This window comes from Solenopsis invicta, chromosome 4 (assembly GCF_016802725.1).
Source record: "Solenopsis invicta isolate M01_SB chromosome 4, UNIL_Sinv_3.0, whole genome shotgun sequence".
Lineage (NCBI taxonomy): Eukaryota > Metazoa > Arthropoda > Insecta > Hymenoptera > Formicidae > Solenopsis > Solenopsis invicta.
The window spans coordinates 24,583,848-24,606,169 of NC_052667.1; the positions used below are offsets into that span (position 1 = coordinate 24,583,848).

At 28.8% G+C, this 22,322-nt stretch overlaps 2 protein-coding genes and 1 long non-coding RNA gene across 3 annotated transcripts in view; 1 reads left to right on the forward strand and 2 right to left on the reverse strand.

Annotated features, from left to right (window-relative positions):
* Window positions 1–19,807, reverse strand: part of LOC105203688 (cytochrome P450 4C1) — a 43,956-nt gene extending 24,149 nt beyond the window's left edge. The window contains exons 1-12 of the mRNA XM_039448328.1: window positions 19,371–19,807; window positions 17,472–17,584; window positions 17,152–17,242; window positions 16,663–16,848; window positions 15,330–15,423; window positions 14,340–14,442; window positions 13,406–13,505; window positions 13,134–13,240; window positions 12,980–13,048; window positions 11,635–11,803; window positions 10,648–10,827; window positions 10,420–10,588 (exon numbers count right to left, since the gene is read on the reverse strand). Of these exons, the coding sequence (XP_039304262.1) occupies window positions 10,420–10,588; window positions 10,648–10,827; window positions 11,635–11,803; window positions 12,980–13,048; window positions 13,134–13,240; window positions 13,406–13,505; window positions 14,340–14,442; window positions 15,330–15,423; window positions 16,663–16,848; window positions 17,152–17,242; window positions 17,472–17,584; window positions 19,371–19,521 (1,532 nt within the window). The 5' untranslated portion in view covers window positions 19,522–19,807. The remainder of the gene's footprint in view (window positions 1–10,419; window positions 10,589–10,647; window positions 10,828–11,634; window positions 11,804–12,979; window positions 13,049–13,133; window positions 13,241–13,405; window positions 13,506–14,339; window positions 14,443–15,329; window positions 15,424–16,662; window positions 16,849–17,151; window positions 17,243–17,471; window positions 17,585–19,370) is intronic.
* Window positions 2,602–22,322, reverse strand: part of LOC105194140 (xanthine dehydrogenase/oxidase) — a 53,503-nt gene continuing 33,782 nt past the window's right edge. Inside the window, exon 19 of the mRNA XM_039448320.1 lies at window positions 2,602–3,043. Within this exon, the coding sequence (XP_039304254.1) occupies window positions 2,976–3,043 (68 nt within the window). The 3' untranslated portion in view covers window positions 2,602–2,975. The remainder of the gene's footprint in view (window positions 3,044–22,322) is intronic.
* On the forward strand, window positions 6,740–9,532 carry LOC120357576. Its single transcript, XR_005574582.1, has 3 exons — window positions 6,740–7,251; window positions 7,972–8,037; window positions 8,655–9,532. It is a non-coding gene; the product is annotated as an uncharacterized LOC120357576 (long non-coding RNA).

Below are 22,322 nucleotides of genomic sequence, written 5' to 3' on the forward strand. Positions count from 1 at the left end.
GCAAATAGTGCCCGTACTGATACCGCTGGAGCGCTGTATGAACGAACGTACTTGTTTAATTTGGTAACTATTAATTATGGGCCGAATAAAGCGCATGTTGGTTACCGAATGTAAAACGAACATAAAATGATGCATCATACGTTTTATGAAACATAGATACTGCCAGCTAAAGTAACGAAAAATAACGGCTGAATTCCGTTACCGTTATTGTAAAAATGTAACGACGTTACGTTACCGTTACAGACATAAAAAAGTAACGCTCGTTACCATAAAAAAGTAACAAAAATGGTAACGGCGTTACAAGTAACGCGTTACTTCCCAACTCTGAATAAAACGTATCAAGAGGCGCAATCGCGCCGCCCGCTGAAGTGCGAGCGAAGCGAATTGACTCTTTTTTACTCGAGTCAGCGAGTTCCAAGAATGTTATATCGACTAGAAAATTATTTAATAACACTTCTTGTTTCTAAATCTTCTTTCTAATAGCGTTTCTTATTTGTTATGATTAACAATGCTAATGTTGAATAATTAATTAATCTAGTTTTTTTTTCAAGGTATATTCTTAAAGTAGAATACATTAAGCACGCCTTTATGAACATCCTAGCATTTGAATATGTATAAGTGCAGGAGTACAGTATGTAAAACGAAATAATTTTTAATCATTTTGAAACAAAAAGTCAGTAGATAATTATTCAAGTTGTCGTGACCTTGGTCACTAAATAAGCAAATATTGATTCATTTTTTCCTAAGTTTTTATATTTCTATACACAATTCAAATAAGCAAATTTATGTTAAATTAAAACATCATAAAATACCATGATGTTTTCTATCATATTAAATTTATATTTTAAATAATAAAATAATGATTAGAAATAAATATTTTTATAATGTATTATAATTGATTTAAAATACATAACTATTGGGTATAAATAACTCCGAAAGCAAATCAATGCTAATATCACATTTTATATACAATTAACACATTGTAATATAATTTACAATATTTTACAATAAATATAATATAATTTTAAATAATAATTGTTATTTACAAATATATATTGAACATATCTATTTTACCCCGAAAATTTTTACGTGCGATTATATTATTTATGACGCCGGTTTTATTATTATTTTATTTTATAAGCATCGATGTACAAAATATTATAGTTCAACAATATTGGATATCTTATACCTGAAAAGATGATATTGCATTTAAATACAGTACCATTACGTAAAAGTATTTAATATAAATTTATTGCTACGTACGAATTCAAAAACATTTAAAAGGAAAAAGATTTATGCTCGGTATGTTTCCTTTTTGCATGAAATGCGACGTGGATAATGTACCCTATGATCAGAAAGTACCGGGAATTTTTAAATAAAACAAAATAGAGTTAAATTTCAGGCAAATTTATTTTATCTCCTTCAAAATATGATCCATCTGAAGCAACACACATGTGCCAACGCTTGACCCAGTCCTCCATGCATCCCTGGTAGGCCGACGAAGGGATGGCCTTTAGTTCCCTCGTCGCATTCTCTTTGATCTCCTCGATCGACTGAAATCTCTTTCCACGAAGTGGCAACTTCAACTTGGGGAACAAAAAAAAGTCGCACGGGGCCATATCAGGTGAATACGGTGCTTGCTTGATGGTATTTACTTGATGTTTGGTCAAATAATTCATTGGTGTTTTTGCAAGAAATTCAGATCCTTCGGAACGAGCCTGGCTGCCACGCGTATCATACCCAAAACATCAACCACAATATGCTGTGCCGTTCCATATGCAATGCCAAGTTCACTAGACATCTCTCTTAAGCTGGTATGACGATTTTCAAGCACCATTTCTTTCACTTTCTTCACGTTTTCATCGGTGTTCGACGTCGATGGACGTCCGGAACGAGGGAAATCTTCCACCACTGTACGACCACTTTTAAAGTCTTTATACCACTCGTATGCTCTTGTTTTTGATAGAGCAGATTCGCAAAATGCTTTTTGCAACATTTTCAGTGCATCGGCACACGAAATTTTGTTCGCAACACAAAATTTCAAACGAACTCTTTGTTCAACAAAATTATTCATGGTAAAATGCGGCAAAATGAAAAAAGTTGATTGATGTAAACAAACGCCAGGCAGACACTAATGATCGGATGGCACTAAAACCTGACAGATGTGTGTCTTAAGGTCGTACCAACATAAGAAAAAAAAATAAACCGGTTCCCGCATGCGCGGTACTTTTAAATAAAAAATTCCCGGTACTTTCTGATCATAGGTAAATAAAGTTATTTTTAACGAACGGATCGCCACAAGAATGGCGCACGTGGTACGGAAAGAATTTTATTACGAGAAGTATGTCCTTCATTTTTCAACAAAAACGTTCGGTGCACTTCACACATTAATTGATTTTGCAAATGAAACTTCTAGTGTGCTTCAATCTCGTTTTATTCCATTCTTCTGTCCTCTTTCCTCTAGAGTCTAGAGCTTCAAATGCAAATTGTAATGTAAGACTATGATGCAAATAACGCAGATGTCATTTTTAACTTTATATTTCACATTTGTTTATACAATGTATAATAATAATTTATGCTGCACATTTGAAAGAAAAAGTATCCATGTTAAATTACTTTTATTTGTTTTATATCATTAATACCAAAATTTGGTTACAGATAATGTAACATTTTTTATATCATCAGTGTGTTATTTAATGAACAATACTTATAACAACTATTTATCATAAAAACAGAAATTGTATCTTAGTTATCTTAAAGACCTATTAATTAATCGAGTTATTTCCATTATTAATCTATAACCTTTCTATCTACTAAAAGACGACTTAAGTGAATTGGCTTATACAGGTTAGACTCTAAATTTATTCTAGTTTAACAGTAATAAAACAGACGAACAATAATAATAGATATAAGAATTAGAGAGAGAAAGAGAGAGAATTTAAATGCTAGTTTATTGGCAAGTCTTACTTTTGCCCTTACAGCATCATGTTATCCTTGCTGGTTAAACTACTCAGAAGTATGCGTTCGTTGGTGAAAGGTGCATCTAAAAAAATCAATACGTGAATACTTACATTATATAATAATATGTTTTATAAGAAAAAGTTTACATGAAATAAAGAATAAAACGAGAGACGGAACAGAAATCTAATTTTCCAGCGGATAATAATTTATCTTACTATGAAAAATGCACGAACTACCTAAACAACATGAAACATTGCAGCAATATTGCAGTAACGTTGTTGCAATATTACTGCTACTGCTGCTAAAATTGATCAATTCAATTCTTTTGTGTAATCACTAGAACAGGCTCACTTTATGTGCATTATGCTAAATTTGCCATTCAAGTTATTTGGTAATTTGAATAATAGTATATTACTGCAAAGCGAATGGAACTGTCAGTACTTACGTCATCTAGATCTAAAGAGTTACTGTCACTAAAGATAACGAATTTAGAAATTCATATGTATAATAAGAGATGTGTGAGTTCGAACTCGCAACCTGTTACTTACGAGTTTATCGCTGTCACACATCTGGCATAAATATGCAAATCACAAAATAGAATAATTTTTCGTGTTTATTTCCAATATATTCAATATACTCTTAACACCTATGCATTCTTAAAACTTACCTAATTAGTACTATTCGTTCTTATATCCTGCATCCGCTCTAGCAAAGTTCAACGCATAACGAATCGCGATTGCAATTACGTAACTCATGCAAAGCGGAGGTTCACCACAGTCGCTGTAATAAAATTTTCACAATTAATGGACATCCAATTTTTTTAATTTTTTCAGATCTCTCATGACGGGACAGTTTTTTTAATTTTTTTTGTGGTGAAGAAAGTGGTGAGAAAAAATTGTAAATTCTTAAAAACTTTTTGCATTTTTTAAATTTTCTTTGATCTCGTTAAACACTTGGTTTCATTAAATTTTAATACTGTTACGTCTGGCAGATAAAATTTTTTATTTTCTTGCGCCATCCTTTTTAGACTTGTCTAGCAATACCAAATTAAATTCGGAACCACACTCCGATCAATTAAATAAAACCCAAATCCACGCGGACCTTATAATTCGCTATCGGTACACTTCTAATAAAATTCTCCTACCAGTACAAAGCGCGAAGTCGGGAAAAATCATAGTACAGCCTTATGCGAGCCCCGCTTCGCGCAGTTTCCACGATCGTCTAGAAAGGTCGCGCGTATAATCTCCGCGTCATCGCGCAAACTAAAGGCGTGAGCCGCGCGGTCGCGGAGCGGTGCGAATCCCTAAGGACTATGCGTTACGAAATACTATCGCTCCGAATTTTCCGCGAACATAAGGAATCGTCCCGCAACACCTCTTGCCTATATTCTTGCCTATATAAGGAGCGAAATCGGAGCTCCGTAGTTCAGATCCGTCATGTTAGTTCAGCGAGATTCGCTGCCCGGCGACCGCCAAAACACAGACCTCCAAGTACGATCGCACCGACGGGTGGGTTTTATCCTAGGCGAAGACGTTGGTCTTCGGGATGGCCCCTGTCGAATGCCTTTTCCTTCTCTACCATCCCTTCCCTCTCCCTCCTATCAGAGACTCAGAGGGTTGAACCAAGCATTAGCTTGAGTATGGCCTCACTCGACGATATAAATAAAAAGCGATATAAATTTAGTAATGCATTGTAATGAATATTATAAACGCAAAAATAATATGTAAATGTTTTGAACAATTTTAATAATTCTATTCAAATATAATTTAAAAAAATCACAATAAATATTTTATACACATTTTTGTAGTAGCTCATGTCTATATGTATAAAAGAAAATTATCGAGTGCAGTATTTCCTCCATTTAATATATATGTAGCGTTCAGGTTTTGGTGAAATGTCGCAAATAGATTATTGATTCAGTAAACTTTGTAAAATTTTGCATCCTCTAATTTTATGTCCACCGCTGTGTTTTTTTCGTAAAGTTGCTTATTGCGACAACTACTTGTACATGGCACTCCGTATTTCGGGCAAGCTTTGAACTTGTAAAAATCCTGTTAAGCATATATTAATATACTACTAAAACAGGATGTAAACAATACAGTATGAAAAGAATATAAAAAACCATATTCAATTAAATAATGTCAGTTAATTATTAATTATTAAAAATAATAAAATAAAGCAGTACAAGACAACTTTGTTTTTGAGCATAAAATAAAATTAAAGACAATATTTTAAAATACATATTTAAATTAAAGTTTTACAAAAAAAAAATTTATTTTTTATTTCTATTAATAAGAATAAAAATTTTTGTCCAAACACCTCAATGTCGCGAATGCTTTTCACCATTGATGAAGGAGCATCGTTAGCAAATCCTTTAAACGCATCCAAAATCGGACGATACCCAGTACATCGACAAATATCTTTGCCAAAAGAATTTTCGATTTGCTGCATAGATAATTTTTTGTCACGTATAAGACAATAAATTATAAATAATAAATACATTAACAAACGTTATGTTCAATTTCATGATACTTTCAATAAGATATTATAATAATTACGATTTTATATATTTGATTGTGATAATGGACAATTTACAAATTGTTCATTACTAGAAAATAAATAAGTCTTGGGGTTTGTTATTAATATGTTATGTTCTTAGGGTAAACTTGCTTTCTCTTTAGTGCAATGTTTTTGCTACGGCAACAATTCAGATAATATCTTAATATAAAGCAAAAAATTTAGTACATTTCCAATTTCAGTAAAATTTTTTTGATATTCGTATTAAATTATTTTGACGGCTACACAACTGCACGCAATTGTAGTTTGCAGGATACGAGAGCGTGAATATTAACCTTAATTTGCGTATTTACTGAGCGCTGTACGATTTTTTATCATCGACTTATTTAACACTGAAGGTAGTCTCGCGCAGCAAGATAGACTCCTTATTATGTGCATGTCGCGCCGGCAATTAAATGCCCCACTCGGGTTGTTGACCACGCACTGTCTGACTCGTCTCCCCACTCTCCTCGGTCGCTCAGTCATTCATCTACCCGATGCGCACGTGATCGACGTGGTCACGTGCGTCTTGAGTAATACGAATGACCGAGCGACCGAGGAGAGTGGGGCGACGAGCCAGACGGGGCGCGCGGCATGCCGCCTATCTTACGGGACCGCGCGCGGTCAACAACCCGAGTAAGGCATTTAACAGAGTCGGCGCGACATGCATGTAATACGGAGTCTATCTCGCTACGCGACATTACTTTCAGTATTGAATAACTCGGTGATAAAGAATCGTACAGCGCTCAGTAAATACGCAAATTAAGGTAAAGATTCACGTTTTGGTATGCTGTAAACCGCATTTGTATGCGATTTTTATTTCACGTCGTAAAATGTTGCAAAGTTTGTATAAAATTTTAACGTTTGACGGATTTTTTTACGAAATTTGCAAAGCTTTACGGTGTAAAATAAAAGTCTTACAAAAATGTGGTTTACAGCATTCAAAAAGCGTGAATCTTTAACTTACGTACTAGTAGAGGATTGTACAATTTTTATCCACCGACTTATTCAACATTGAAGCAAGAAAGATCATTTTTACTTCAGTGTTGAATAACTCTAGTTTAAAATTCGAAATAATATTCAATATACATACGATGTTTCAGACATTCCAAGAAATTTGGTTGTCACACGGCCTTAGAGTTCGTTGTTTTTGTGTATAGCGCGTTGTGCTTACGCAAGGTCACCGCGCTATCATTCGTGTTCCGAAACTTGAGGTTCCGAAACTTGAGCGAACAGGTAGCGGTGCGATCCGCTCCGTGATATCTCACAACATATCAATTGGATCATGTACTTGTATTTTTGAATGGTCCATCGCGTTTCAATTAATTATTAACTCTGCTTTATTAATCACGTCGTACTGTGTGGTGCCAAGTTAAACCCGCCGGCTCTGTTTTTGAATTATTAACGAAAAGCCGCAGATCCAAACGTCAAATAGCTTCATAGCTTATTCGCGCGCGTATGATAATGCTTGGATTTTCTCGTCGTAATATAATAAAATATTTTGTGATTGTGTGACGTGAACGTTGAGAGTGCTGTACCAACTACTGCACGATTGTCTATTCTTTACCGTGATGTGTAATTAATCGGTGTTTTTGCGAGTGAGTGTGATGCCCATGGACATAGAAAATATATTTCTAAATATATTTTTATGTCCATGGTCGTGTCTCGAAAAAACGAGAGAAGAGAAGGAAAAGATTCAGGACGGCATCGGGTGTCGGTAGACCAATCCTAGAGGTGAGTTGTCTGCTATTTATAATTATATCTGTTACTTTCGTAATCGTTTGTAATTATCTTACGCACGCAACTGTACGCCAGAGAATTAATTATAAACAAATGTTGCTATAATTTGAATCGTGTATTTGTATTTTACAAAAATTAATGTGGCGCGTAGTTATAACTCCGCTTCTGCGACTCGTGTCGGCGAGTGAAAGAAAATTATTTGTTCTATGTTGAAGTAATAAATTTGTGAAAGAATATTACAGACAAATGTAACTTTATTACATATTACAATAAAAACAGGCCCGCGCGTAGCACGTGCTACAAAGCTTTTAATATTACATAATTTCGAACAAATTACAAATTTAATATTACACTATTAACTCGTGAATACACATAGTCAATATATTCGACTTTTGCGATGACAGCCGTTCTGAAAGTTAGCGCAGCGAGAAAACTAATCGGCATCGCAGAAAAGCGACAATAACATTGACATATTTGACATACTTATTCTTTACATGCTTTTTTTAAAAAAAAAGGATGCTTTTTTTTAAAAAGGTTTCTAAATGTCTATCCAAATTTAAATAAAAAATTATTTTATAAAGGAATTTTAAAAATTTGTACTTTAATAATATTTATTAAAACTATGAATAATATTCAACAAACTACATAATTATTCTTTGAAATATTAATTATTTTGATCGTTGCCATAATTTATGTTATAATTGTATTTTATAGATTTACAGGATCTGCGAAAAGGGTAAGCCAGGAAGTAGCATCGGGCCCCAGCGGAGCAACCTTGGAGTAAATATAATTTTTTATTTATGTGAATTTATTAAACTTTTTCTCTTTCTTTCGATGTTATCAAATAATTTAAAAAAAGCTTAAGAAAAAAGATTAATACAAAATTGTACACACACCCAGAGAACAGTTACATTTAAATTGATGAAATCATTTCTTTAACTTAATTTTTTTAAGTTGAAGTGAAAATACCTTTGAGGAATATAAAAATTTATTTGACTTTAGGAAATGACGTTATTAGTCATTTTAAAAGTAAATAAATTATTTGATTAAATTATTTATTTAATTTAAACAAATAATTATTTAATTCAAAGAACGTATGATAGAAATGTAAAAAAATAATTTAATTGTTCTGGCTTTAAAAATATATTTCTTTTATTTTAATAAAGTTTGCGTTGCACAACCAAATTGTTTCTCTAATTCTAATACAAGGAGCAATCAAAAAATTTTTTTAAGTCAAAGAAACTTTTCTTTATTTGTATAGCAGTGTACAAATTTCTTTGAATCAAACAAATATAATACTTTTTAACAAACGTTTCTCTGGGTATATAAAAAATAATTTTTAAACGTATTAATTTTCAACGGAGTTTTAATTTTTATATCTTATATTTGTGTTACAGTAATCACCGTAGCTTCGTGGCTGATTATAATTCCGCTCGTCGCGTATTGGGTCGGTGAGTCAGCAATCAATTTTCTTACTTTATTTCAAGGCTTTGCATATGTCTTGCGCAGGATCAAAGCATAATATTGTCATATCTATATTTTTGTGAGTGAGCGAGTAAGTGACTAAGTGACTAAGTGAGTTAATTTAAAGAAAAAGAAGAAATCTGGAAGCCTATCATGGGGTGGGTAACATTTGCAACATGCATAGGATGTAACATAAAACGTATCCAGACTAGCCAACGGATATCGTATGTTACAGATATTGGTCGGGATGAGAATTGACGAGAGATTTAAATTATAGGATTAAAGGAAAATTACACTATTAGCCCCTTACTACACAAAATACGCCATCTCCGCGATGATAATCGCTCATGAAATTAGCGCAGCGAGAGAACCAATCGGTATCGTAAAAAAGCGACTACAATAACTTCGATATATTCTTTACATGCTTTTTTTTAGAAAGGATTAGCACACAGCGCGCGCGTTAGCCGAAGTAAAGGCCGGGATTCATAGTCGATTCTTATATTTAAAACCGTCTTAAGTATTATCTTAAGTATCATATAATATGTATATATTTATATACATATAAATACATACAGCATATAATATGTATATATTTAGCATCATTTTAAACCTACTAATATTATATCGAGTGATCTATCTCATTATTCTGTGCATAAGAGTATTGAGGTAAGTTGATATATGCACATTGACACAAAAAAATGAATATTTTATGTCACTTATGAGACACCTTATACTTTATGTTGAAGTATGCTTGAATAAAATATAAAATATCTTGTAAAATTATTAATTTTGCGATAACTGTGTATCTTAATACTTTTATATAAAATGCACAGAACGAGATAAATTATTTGATATAATACTTTTAGGTTTGATCATATAAAGTATTACTTTTGCTTTTACTTTTTATTACATAAATTTTAGGACTTTATGTATAAAATTTATATATAAAACAATTGTATACGTAGGCATTTAAAGGCATTTAAACAATAAGGACATACGATTAGTTAAATATTTAATTGACATACAATTGTAAAACACCAGAAAATATATTGAATCTAAAAACATATTATCTTTCAGATAAAAATCTTTAGCTTAAAATTAGTCAAAAGTTAGAGATCTTAAACATTTTCTTCAATTTTTTCATTAAATTTCTTATAATATTATGGTTTCCTTTTTTCTATTACTTAAGAAATAATAGATAATTGTATAATAATCAAAAAAATTTTTTTACAAAATAACACTAACCTTTTAAATTTATATGCATAACATTCTATAATTACGTACATTCTGTAATTATATGCATAACATTTTGAAATCTAATAATTTAGATTAATGAGGCAGTGGCTGTCGATCGATTAGATTTTCTCATTGTTACTAGCAGGTAGAGAGCAAGCAAAAATTTTGAACACATTGCACACATTTACTGAGAAAGAACGTAAAAATTTCATCTTGTTTAAGAATTCTATGAATATTTTGTTGCATAAAATTATATATAAACAAAAAATAAAAATAGCAAAAATTTTGTAATTTTTGTACCCACGAAAAAATAAGAAAACAATTCGTAAATGTTAACAAACACGGCTTTACGAGGGCGTAAATACTGGAAGTAATTATGGGACAGTGTAAAACTATTGTATGTCGAATCAAATATTTAACTGATCATATGTCATTATTGTTTAAATACCTTTAAATGCTTACGTGCATTTCGTGGCAATAGGGATAAATTTTAGATGATGCGGATTAAGAGGGCGAAGCACCAAGTCAACACCTATTCGTATATCCTTGAAGTAATCAACGGGCTCCAAGTAGAAATTGTGAACCAGGGGGGCTATTATCGCTTTTAATTCCAGCAAAGCAAATCGTTGACCTAGAATTAGATATGTATTGCAATCTGTTCATATAAAAAGGTACGAATAAACATCTTACCAATGCAATTACGTGGACCTGCACTGAATGGTATATACGAATAAGGATGACGGTTTCGAATATTCTCAGGTAAAAATCTATCTGGATCAAATATTTCTGGATTTAGCCAAAAATTGGGATCTTTGTGAACTCCGTAAATATCAAGATGCATCACTGTACCGGCAGGTATTACATATGATTCTGAAAAACGTTTTATAAGAATGTAACATAACACTTACATGGAAAGAAGAATTTTGCTAAAATTTAAATGTGAAAATAATTATATTGAAACATTTAAAAAATTGTATTTAAATAAAGGATATTTAACTTGATCGCTAGAATGTTAAAACTGCAGCAATATCATCATGCTTGGATATTCCGCATAATTATTTTGATGTCCCAACATACAATTATTGTCTCACTTGTATCTAGTTAAAATTTAAATGCAGTATAATTGTTCTTTCCGTTTAAAAGTTTTATAAAAATTTGAAAAACAAATATGTGATGCAGAATAGCTACACAAGGCATCATTAATGCCTAGCGATCTTAAATTAATTGCGTCCTGGATTTTCTATAGTACACGTAACATACCTTAAATGAAAACGAGGACGTTGCTAACTTTTGATGGTTAGATATTAATGTTTAATATTTTACATACACATACGCTTTGTGTGTGTACATATAATTAGCATAATAGGAAATTTAATGTGATAATTTCAATCCTATGGAAAATATCACATTTCTTAAAAATTGTATTATAACGTTGTATTATAATGTTTAATTAACTTAAACAATTAACTTTGGAATTATTACTTTGACATCTTACCTTATTATTTATTTGTTTCATTTAGATAAACAAATGTAATTTAAAAATAAGAGAAAATATGTTATAAGTTTTATTAGGTAAATGCATACGAATATGTATAATGTTTAATGGCATGTTTCACAATGTGTCATATTATATATATATATATATATATATCAATAGATTTATAATCAGTTACGTACTTAATTGTGTTTCTTCCGAAGTAACCCGTGATATGAAATGGACACTTGGATATAAACGCAACCCTTCTTTTATACATCTCTCTAAATATTGCATATCTTGCAACGATTTCATAGTAAGTTTCCCTTCACTCTCTTGCATAATAGCATTGACTTCTTTTCTGACACAATCCTGTATTATTAACATTAATATAAAAACACGTTTTATTCTTTTAAAATACATGTTTTATGTCTGCAGAAAAATAATTATAGAATTTATTTTGAAGATGTTCCGCGTGCGAACGCGAATAATGTTTTCCCAGTATATAAACAATGAAAATACAATATGTGTTGTCTAAAGAGTGTTCTAAAATCCGTAAATCGAAATATTATAGCAAGAAGGTCTTTCAAAAATGAAGCAAATAAAGATAGTTGCTTGTAAATTTTTATTTCACGAAGTTGTTGATGTGCAAAGCAGATTAATCACAAACTGCTTTACACATTTATGAGACACTAATGCTACCGCGCAAATAATATTCACCGTATGACAAGCGACCGTAAAATAATCTTTGATTGACCAGCTTTAAACTTTCATATTTTAAAAATTATTTTTTGAAATAAAAATCTACAAATAATTTTTTTGTGCTTAGCTTTTCAAGAACTTTCTTAGTATAATATTCTAATTTACAAATTTCGACATCCTCTGTATATACATATATGTATATAACGTACAATATATATAATAAAAGAATAATGACAGACAAACGTGAATACACGACTAATTTATTTTAATCATCAGTCTTTATGCTGATATTTTTTGTGTGATTTTATTTACATCTTCAAGTTCGTCAAACTACGCGCTGATAAATTCTTCGATCTTAAAATACAGTTTTGCAAGTTGAACAAATGTAGTAATATCACAATATTAAATCGAGATTTAATTTACAAATAACTTTATTCTTGTTTAATTTAAAATTACGTTTTAAGAACAAAAAGTTCATCGACATACAATTTGATAGTGTTAAATGTATATAAAATCATAAGAAATATCAGCAGTAAGATCTATGTTCGTTAAGGCCTTCTAAAATTAATTATATGTACAATGTATAATAAAGCATATAATTTATACATGTAATATTATACACATATTGTATACATATATGTAACCAATTTATATAAATATTTTTATAATAATGAAAAAGAGAAGAAAAGTGTTAGAAAAACATTTCTATGTTTTCAATAAATAATATGTTGCGTTGGAGTCACGCATGCAATAAATTTTATATTTCTTTTTTTAAAACAATTTATTGAGTTGAAGGAATTATTTAATCTTATTATCTAAACATAATGCTCATTTAACAAAGAATACCTGGATATCTTTATGCTCAGCCAATAATGATAAAATAAAGAATATACCCGTCGCTGTAGTATCATGACCCTGTAATCATATATTGCTTTTTTGATATGCATTCAAATCTTACAGTAAAAGAAAGAAGAAAGCGTATATAACGTGCAACAAATACCTCAAACATAAAAGTATCGACTTCCTCTCTGATATCTGAATCACTTAAAGTACCATCTTGAGATGCTTGTATTAAAATGTCCAACAATGCTAGTCGTTTTTTTCTAACTAAATCAAATTATATAACTTTTATAATTGTTGTTTTACTACTTTTACGCAACATTAAATTAAATTTAAAATTATAATACAAGTATCGAATTATTGACGACGTTTCTTATTGACGACGTTTCCCTATTAGATTTTAGAATTTAATAGGGATTTTGTATTACGTACTTCCAATGGTTTCTGCATCATCTTCGTAAACATTTGTGTTAAGGTTTTTCAAGTATTGTCCATTGGTCTGCATATGATAATCTTTTCTTTCTGCAATAATCTACACACATCCAACATAGTTTTACTTTTCATTGTTTGTATAAATGCTAACGGCACGAGGGCACGAGAGGGTAACCACTAGCTGATGTTGCCTCACATATTACGTGATTTCATCTGATTGCAAATGATTTCATATAATTACACAACAGTTATTAGTGATTTATTAGAAATTATTAGATTTCTTGTGATTAGAAACAATTTTATTTGATTAAAAACACCATTATCATTTGTTTATCAATAATTTTATTCTAACAAATTTAAATTGTGGGGTATCCACTCACAAAATTATATGCCTAACTGCTGACTTGAAGATTTTATTGGAATAAATTATGATTGATAAAAGATTTTTCTAAAAAAATAGTTTATGAAGATTGTTATGAAAATCAAAAACTTGTACTAATTTCATCTAATTTTATAATTATCGTGCATCATTTTATTGTTTTTATGATAATTACACGTGATTTTCAATAATCACACAAAAATCCAAAATTACTTCTGCTGATATGTTTATAATTTTTGCTGATTTCTAGTAATTTTATATGATTTCATTATGATTTTCGGTGATTTCATCTGACTTCATGATTGCATTTGATTGCAAAATAATTACATGAGAATTTCATAATGATTTTATAATGATTTTGGAGGCACTGTCCCACAATTACTTTCAGTGGTTACACCCTTGTAAAGACGTGTTTGTTAACATTTACGAATGGTTTTATTATTTTTTTGTATAAAAATTACAAGATTTTTGCTCTCTTTATTTTTTGTTTATATATAATTTTATGCAATTTAGAATATTTATAGAATTCTTAAACAAGATGAAATTTTTACGTACTTTCTCAGTAAATGTGTGCAATGTGTTCAAAACTTTTGCTTGCTCTCTACCTGCTGGTAACAATGAGAAAATCCAATCGATCGACAGCCACTGCCTCATTAACCTAAATTATTAAATTATAAAATGTTATGCATATAATTACAGAATGTACATAATTATAGAATGTTATTTATATAAATTTAAAATGTTAGTGTTACTTTGTAAAAGAATTTGATTATTATACAATTACCTATTATTTCTTAAGTAATAGAAAAAAGGAAACCATAATGTTATAAGAAATTTAATGAAAAAATTGAAGAAAATTTATAAGACCTCTAACTTTTGACTAATTTTAAGCTAAAGATTTTTATCTGAAAGATAATAATGAAAGGTGTCTTTAGATTCAATAATGAAAATAATGAAAGTAATGATAAATAATGAAAGGTGCCTTTAGATTCAATAAATTTTCTGGTACTTTATTTGTTAACTCGTAATAACTTGTTGAAGTTAGTAATTTGTGTTTGAGCAAAATACAATATTGTTATAATTTATAATAGCAAATATTACTTTAAAAATTATAATTTTATAAAGAAATTATTTCGATTTGTCTAAATATCGTTTTATAATAATGTTTTTAATAATAAAATAATTATTTTGTTTAAATTTTGTTATACTATTTTAGCGTTGAACATATTAAAATTTGCAAGTTGTTAAGGCCTTCATATTAAAATGAGCAACGAACCAGAGTGCTAATTGTCGACTGGATGTTATACATTAAATACTAACTATTTATTTTCGTTAACATAATATTTTATTTAGTAATTTAATAGTTAATTTATTTAGTGAAGTAATATATCAACAATATATCAGAGTAATAGTTTTGACTTTGGACTTATAATCAATTAGATTTACATGTAAAATTTCGGAACGTCGTAATATTGTAAGTAGTAAGATTCTTGTATGTATATATTAAGATGACATATAGATTATATTACATATATTATAAATTACCTATAAAGAGCCAATTCGCCCATTCGGTGAACCGCTTTTCGATACCGTTGCTTAAATAAACTTTTTCCTTGCAGAGAAGTGCCCATGGCAGTTTCTAAAAAAAAAAAATTATGACAATGTAATCATATATTTTAAAAAATGAGTAACCTTAGATTATTGTGACGTTATTATAATAAATTTATATCTTTTATTACTCTTCATTTTGTTCAAAATAGAAGAAGGATATTGAACGGAGACCATTTTTGGTTTAGAACCGACATCTAAGTTGTTTCTTAGAAACGGTTTATCGAATCTCTTAAGAGCAGAAGAAAATAATAATTTGACTACCAGGTTTAGAAAAAGATATAAAGAATTGGAATTTATTATTGCTGAAGTAGCCATATGAGGATTTTTTAAGCTATATACTATTAAAATAAAATTAATTGAATTAAAATAAAATTTATGTGAATTGTCAAAAAGGTGAATATATCACATCATGAAAACAATGATATTAAGCAGAACAAGAACAATTATAATGTTCAGCTTGATGTCATTGTTCTTGTGATGTAATAACTAAATTTTATTAATGTTTTTATAAAATAAAAATATGTCTAAAATAACTATTCACACTCATTAGAGGGACATTGTTACGAGCAATTATATTAGTAATACGCCCGCAAAATTGATATTTTTTCTTCCAACTAATTATATCTAGAAAACAAAAGATTTTAACAAAATGAAACAAACTGAAATTTAAAGCTAAGAGTTCATATCTTCACGTGGCTTAAACGGATTTTAGAAAAGCATTTTGCTGTGGGTGATACAACACCATGAAAATCATCAAAATTGTAGTTTTCTACTTCTTTGACATCATTTCTCCTAAAATAATAACGATAGCCAAATTTTGACACTGGATTCATGTTTAGCATGTAAAAATCTATAAAAATTACGTAGTCTTATTACATCCGCAATAAAATTGTCTATTTTCACATGCTAATATTAATTAAAAAATCCGGGAATTTTTGGACACCTTGTATATTATGTGAACCAAAATCTCATACTCTGTACATTTACTACTTACCTATTTTAAGCACATAAATGGGTAATAAATTTTATTTTAATAGTATAAAGCGCGCGCTTAACAAACGCTCATATAACTACTTCAGCAATTAATAATAAATCCCACTTTTTTATAATTTTCCCAGGCCCTGGTGAACAAATATTTTTTTTTGCTTTTAAAGGATTCTATAAACAGTTTTGAATAAATAACTTAACTGTTAATTCTAGACCAAAAATTATTTCTATTTAACATCGTTCTTTTTGGATATAAACAAACATAAGTAGAATATAATACCGGATATTGCATTCAGCGTATGTTCGCTAATGAACGGTAGTAAATCTTTTGTAACAGTGCATTCTGCATTCTTCAAAGATCTTGTCATGTTTTCCCCTTCCTTAATTAAAATCTCAACAAATTGTTGTAATATATTGAAATGGAATGCGGGAGTTAATATTTTTCGCCGCGATTGCCATTTAGAACCTAAGATAACAATAAAATAAACCATAATCAAATAATAATGCTGCTAAACATAATGCTTACTTATTTACAGCAACAAATGCGAAATATAATAAAAAAGAACTTATGTGGTACGTATTTGGCATTGCAACTTTCCCCTAAATGCTTTTATTTTTATTCATAATTAATTATACACCGAGATAGCGCTTTAAATGTAAAATAATCTGTTAAATTAAAATCTATGTTTAAATATTTTACTTGATTATTAATGTAATAAAATTTTGATGGTTAAAACAGTATATATTAATATTGGCGTGATTACTTTACCTCCACTGGTAAGAAGACCCGTACCTAACCAAGGATGTAATGGATTATATATTATACTCTTGTCTATGTGCTTTGTACTGCTTAATATCACCTAGAAAATTATCGAAAGTATATTAATTTAAATACTATTTGTAACTTAATCTCTCTTAATGAAGATACTTCGTTAAACTGTATAATCTAAACGGCTTAAACATTTTATTACCTTTACAATATCATATTTTCATGAGTTTATTTTTGTAAAACGTTAGTAAATAAGGTATTCCTAAATTTGTATTTTAATAGTGTATGTAAAAAATTTAATTTTCTTTGGATTTTATTACCTCCAAATCATCAGGATGACGAATAGATACACTCCTTAGAAATAGGTAGTGATGCACTTTATAAATAGGATAATAAGTGTCGCCTCTTGTAATTATAAGCTTAAAAAGACCCTCTGAAAAATGCGCGTATCTCAAATACATAAATATTATATTATAAATAAAATAAAATTGTAATCATAATAATAACAGAACATAGAGCGACATTAAAACATAAAATTAAAGAACCTTAACAGTCACAGATAGATCTTAGTGTTGACATTTTTTGTGTGATTTTATATATTGTACATTTTCAAATTTACTAAACGACGCTTGGTTAAATTTTTCAGTCTTGAAACGTAATTTTATGTTGAAGGGGAATAGTAATGTTACAATATTAAATAGAAAATCAATTTTTATAATAATGATAATAAATATATGCTATATAATAATAATAATAATAATAATATAATAAATATAATGATAATAAATATATGCTACTAATGCTACAATAATTATGATAACTTTTTTCTTTTATAAGACTGTAAAGAACTGTAAAGATTGTTTGTTACTAAATATAATACATTTACATAACGAAAATAGCGGTCAAAAGCAGTTTTTAGTAGAGCTTTATATTATATAAGAGTAGAGAAATTTTTTTATTTAAGCGATGCCGACTTCAACCGCTACGATGGACCTAATAGGTCTCTCATCCAATGAGCATTCTAGTTTCCACACTTTTCAATCAATAGAAAAATTATCAGCATTGAGTCCAAAGGGCGGTTGTTTGTGCTGCTTTTATAATATATAGCTCCAATTTTTAGTGCTTAATAATTTTTCTAGGAGGATTTCTAAACATTTACAAGATTCCCCAAACAGCGCACCGTATATTAGGATTACCTTTTCAAAAAAAAGGTAAAAAAGGTGCCCATACGCGCAAAAAATCTTTGTTTTTTTCAATCAAAATGTTACGTATTTATATTAATATTTTCTACAAAATCTCTTATTTAAATCTAAGTGGTATTTACTTAAAATACATATCTTGAAATTGTGTATTCTAATAAAAATGATATGCGTTTCTTAAAAAAAGATGTATGAAACCTCTAAAGTGCCTCTATTATAAAGAAAATATACTTTTTCTACAAAACCCAAGTGGTAATATTTGTATTCTACCAAATCTGTTATTTTAACCTAAGTGGTACTTAAAATAAATAAATTAAATTGTAATGTTTTGAATTTGTGTAATCTAATAAAAATGTATTTCCATTGAAAAATCTTTCATCAGTTTTAACCCAAGTAGTTGTATTTAATTTCAATAAGTTTTAATGAAATATATAACATTTAATTTAAAAGAATTAATGAGGAAACAGTACAAAATGAGAAAATTTTATATTGAAATAAAAAATTTTTATGCACAAAAACATGAGGCTGCTAGTTAGGAAAAGTAATGTAAAAAATTGAATAATTTCTATACAAAACCTAATTGCTACTATCTCTCTAATTGTCATTGAAAATCTTCCAACCTAAGTAGTGTTTAATTAAAAAATGCTTTTGACCGATATAGCCATTATTTGAATGTCTTGATACACTTTTCAGTCATATTAAGATTTAATTGGTATTAAAAGTAACATTTCAGGAATCGAACCAAATCTTCCAAAAAAATTGTATGCGGTTATACGTAGTTTTTAGTCTATAGTTTATTTTTAAATACATATATTTTAAATTATTATACATTAAATATATGTTCTAACAATAACATTTAGGGAATAAATATATTATTAAAGAATATTGACAAATTTATGTAATTAATAAATGTATTAAATAGGCATATTGATATGTAATATTGGATGTCATATAATATTGATAGTTGTACGTTTTAGAATTAGTTAATTTAATAATAATATATTAAAAATTTTAACGTACCTGATGATTGTAGGCAGTCCAATAAAGTACCAATTATTGGATAACCTGGGCCTGATATTTTATTGATTAATCGTCCCTTTGGTCCGTAATGAAAGTAACAATGAAACACCAAATATGCAACAAGAATAAATAACAATATGGTAGCCAACATTTTTGTCGTAATTGTTGTTCCAATCAGGTTCAGTTTTCTTCACACTTGTGTTTCTTCAGTTTTTAGATTGTATGTATTACTAAATATTTCTAATTTATTTGTGACAAATTTTATTGTTATCCTTGTAAGATGGATAAGATTATACACCTAAATTTGTTTATTAAGTAATATATATTAAAATATGGTAATTAAATAAACTTATAAACACTCTCAATAAATATTTTAGTATCAAATAGAGTTACGTTGTGACAAACTGATGTTTTCTCATTGATCAATCGCTTGCATATGAAGATGACTATTCATTTCTTCTTGATTTATTCTTGCGTATTTATATACTTATAATCGCTCTTGATGGAGATTACTTATCTCTTAACTTTTTATTGGTCAACAAGGCTTAAGTATTGAGGAATAATTTTACATTTGTGATATTTTGTGTTTACATTTGTAATTGCGATTCAAATCAGAAGTTTATTACAAATTTTAATTTTCTTGTGTTAAATTCAATAGAGAGAGAGAGCGATTTTGAAAAAAAAAATATTTTATGTACACATGCTGATAATCTATAAATTTTGATTAACTGAGGTTTGAGCTGGGAAAAATTTTAATGTTTAAAATAACATAAGAAAATTTTACACTTATAGTATTAAAATAATTACTAAGTAAAAAATATATATCTTGAAATAAAAAGTTTTAACAAATTCTTAATTATTAAATACAATTGAACGTATTAAATATAATATATAATACATGTAATGCAGTAATATATGTATTAGTAGTAGCAGAAAGCTTAGCTTTTTTTGTTCAAAATTTAATCGTTATGTATAACCAAACTAAAGCTTAATTATTGAAATATTCTCTGTTATTGTTAGCTTGATATGCTATCTTGCGAGCAGCAGTGATTAAAACTTATCAGTTTTAAAGAGATGGATTCAATGAGGTTAATGATATTTTAGATTTCTTTATCTGTTTTGAAGTGTGTATCAGCAAATGATGTTGCATTACTTAAAATAAGTAGTGATTGGAAATTATTATTTAATATTATTTAGTGAATATGCGTGTGGAATAAGTTTCCAGTCAACGCGAATTGTTTAAAATTTTAAATAGATCGAATAAATCATGGTTAAGTTATCATGACTATCGCTTTGAAAAATAACGTTTTGAGAAGAATGCGTTTAATGTTTAATTACACTTTTTAATGTAATTTTGTATCTTATTCTTTAGTAAATACATATTTTCAAAATAGAGATACACTGGGTATTTCGTTTTTTAAACAAACGTTTTACAGGATATTAAAGAATGTCTTATTTTTCAATTTGTTGGAGTTCTAAACTCACTTGTGAAAGTATTAACGCTGTCTACTTTCTGGATCTTTTTTAAAATAAGTACAACTTTGACTGGTTGAAGACAGATTGTGCTAACGTCACTTTTTCAGCATAACTAACAAAATCTTAGGAAAGAATTCAACGTTTCTATTATAATTCTTTATTTCAAAAATATTTATAAGTGAAATTTTGTTTGTTTGCCAAAAATGACCTTGATTGTCAACAAAAAGTTAAAAAAAAAATATATGTATATGTATATATATATATATATGTATATATATTTGTATGTATGTATATACCCTATATTCTTTTAGGATTGTACATCAATTCTTCAGAGGTATTCCATTCTTATTGTAAAAGCTCCACTTAAAATACATAATAATTTTCAATTGCATCTAAATACAAATTGAATATGGAACATATAAAATATATATATCTGTACAAGTATATATTTTATACTATTTGAAAGTATAAAACGGTTTGAAAAACGTAAAAAATGTCATTAAACTTGACATAATCTTTCCTTGCGTGAAACGTGGTGTGAATAATGTAAATAAGATTATTTTCATCGAACGAAACGAATTCTCATTTCATGAGAACAGCGCACGTAGAGTTGCAGAGAAAAATGCATCGCATTTTACCTATTTTACGGCGCACACTAATTATTTTTGCAAATCAATTTATTAGTATGCTACAGTCTCTATAAGTTCTGTCTTTTACTTCCTTTGTTACGTACGTTGAATATAAATGTCGCAGATAGAATCAACATCATTTATAGTTCACGTAATAATGATAATAATAATCATTTTAAAATTAGAATTAATGAGCTTAAGAGCGCAGGATGTCAAACGCAAATAAATAAATCACAGCATAAATCCAATCTCAAGCAAACATTTCGACCTTCAATGACGGTCTTTCTCAGTACAGATTTACAAGTCGAACAAATAGAGATTGTGCGAAACCGTGATATACATCTTCTTTATACCAATATAATATAATAATCATTTTTTTATATTTCTGAGCAAAGGTGATAATGTACGAATTATTATTTGCAATCTTTATTTATAGACTGTAAATTATATTAACACTTTACGTTATAATACAATTAAAGACGTGATAGGATTATACACGGTCTTAGCAAGACCTTGACACTAAAATAGTATTCTTTGTAACATACATTTCTGATTTTTTTGCATGTATTTGTATTAAATAAAAAAGGCAATCTACTCGTAAGTTCAAGTGTTAATTGTTTTATATTATACGTTACATGATACATATACAACATAATAAAGAACATTCATGGAATTACTTAACATAAAAGAGACGTAGTGCCTTATAATAAGAGTCTATTATTAAACAAATTATCATGATTCCACCATTATCGTGAAAATAGTTTGTATCAACAAAACGTGAATATAAATGAATGCTTTTCTAAAATACTTTAAAATTTATTTCAGCGATTAGAAAAATGAGTGTCAG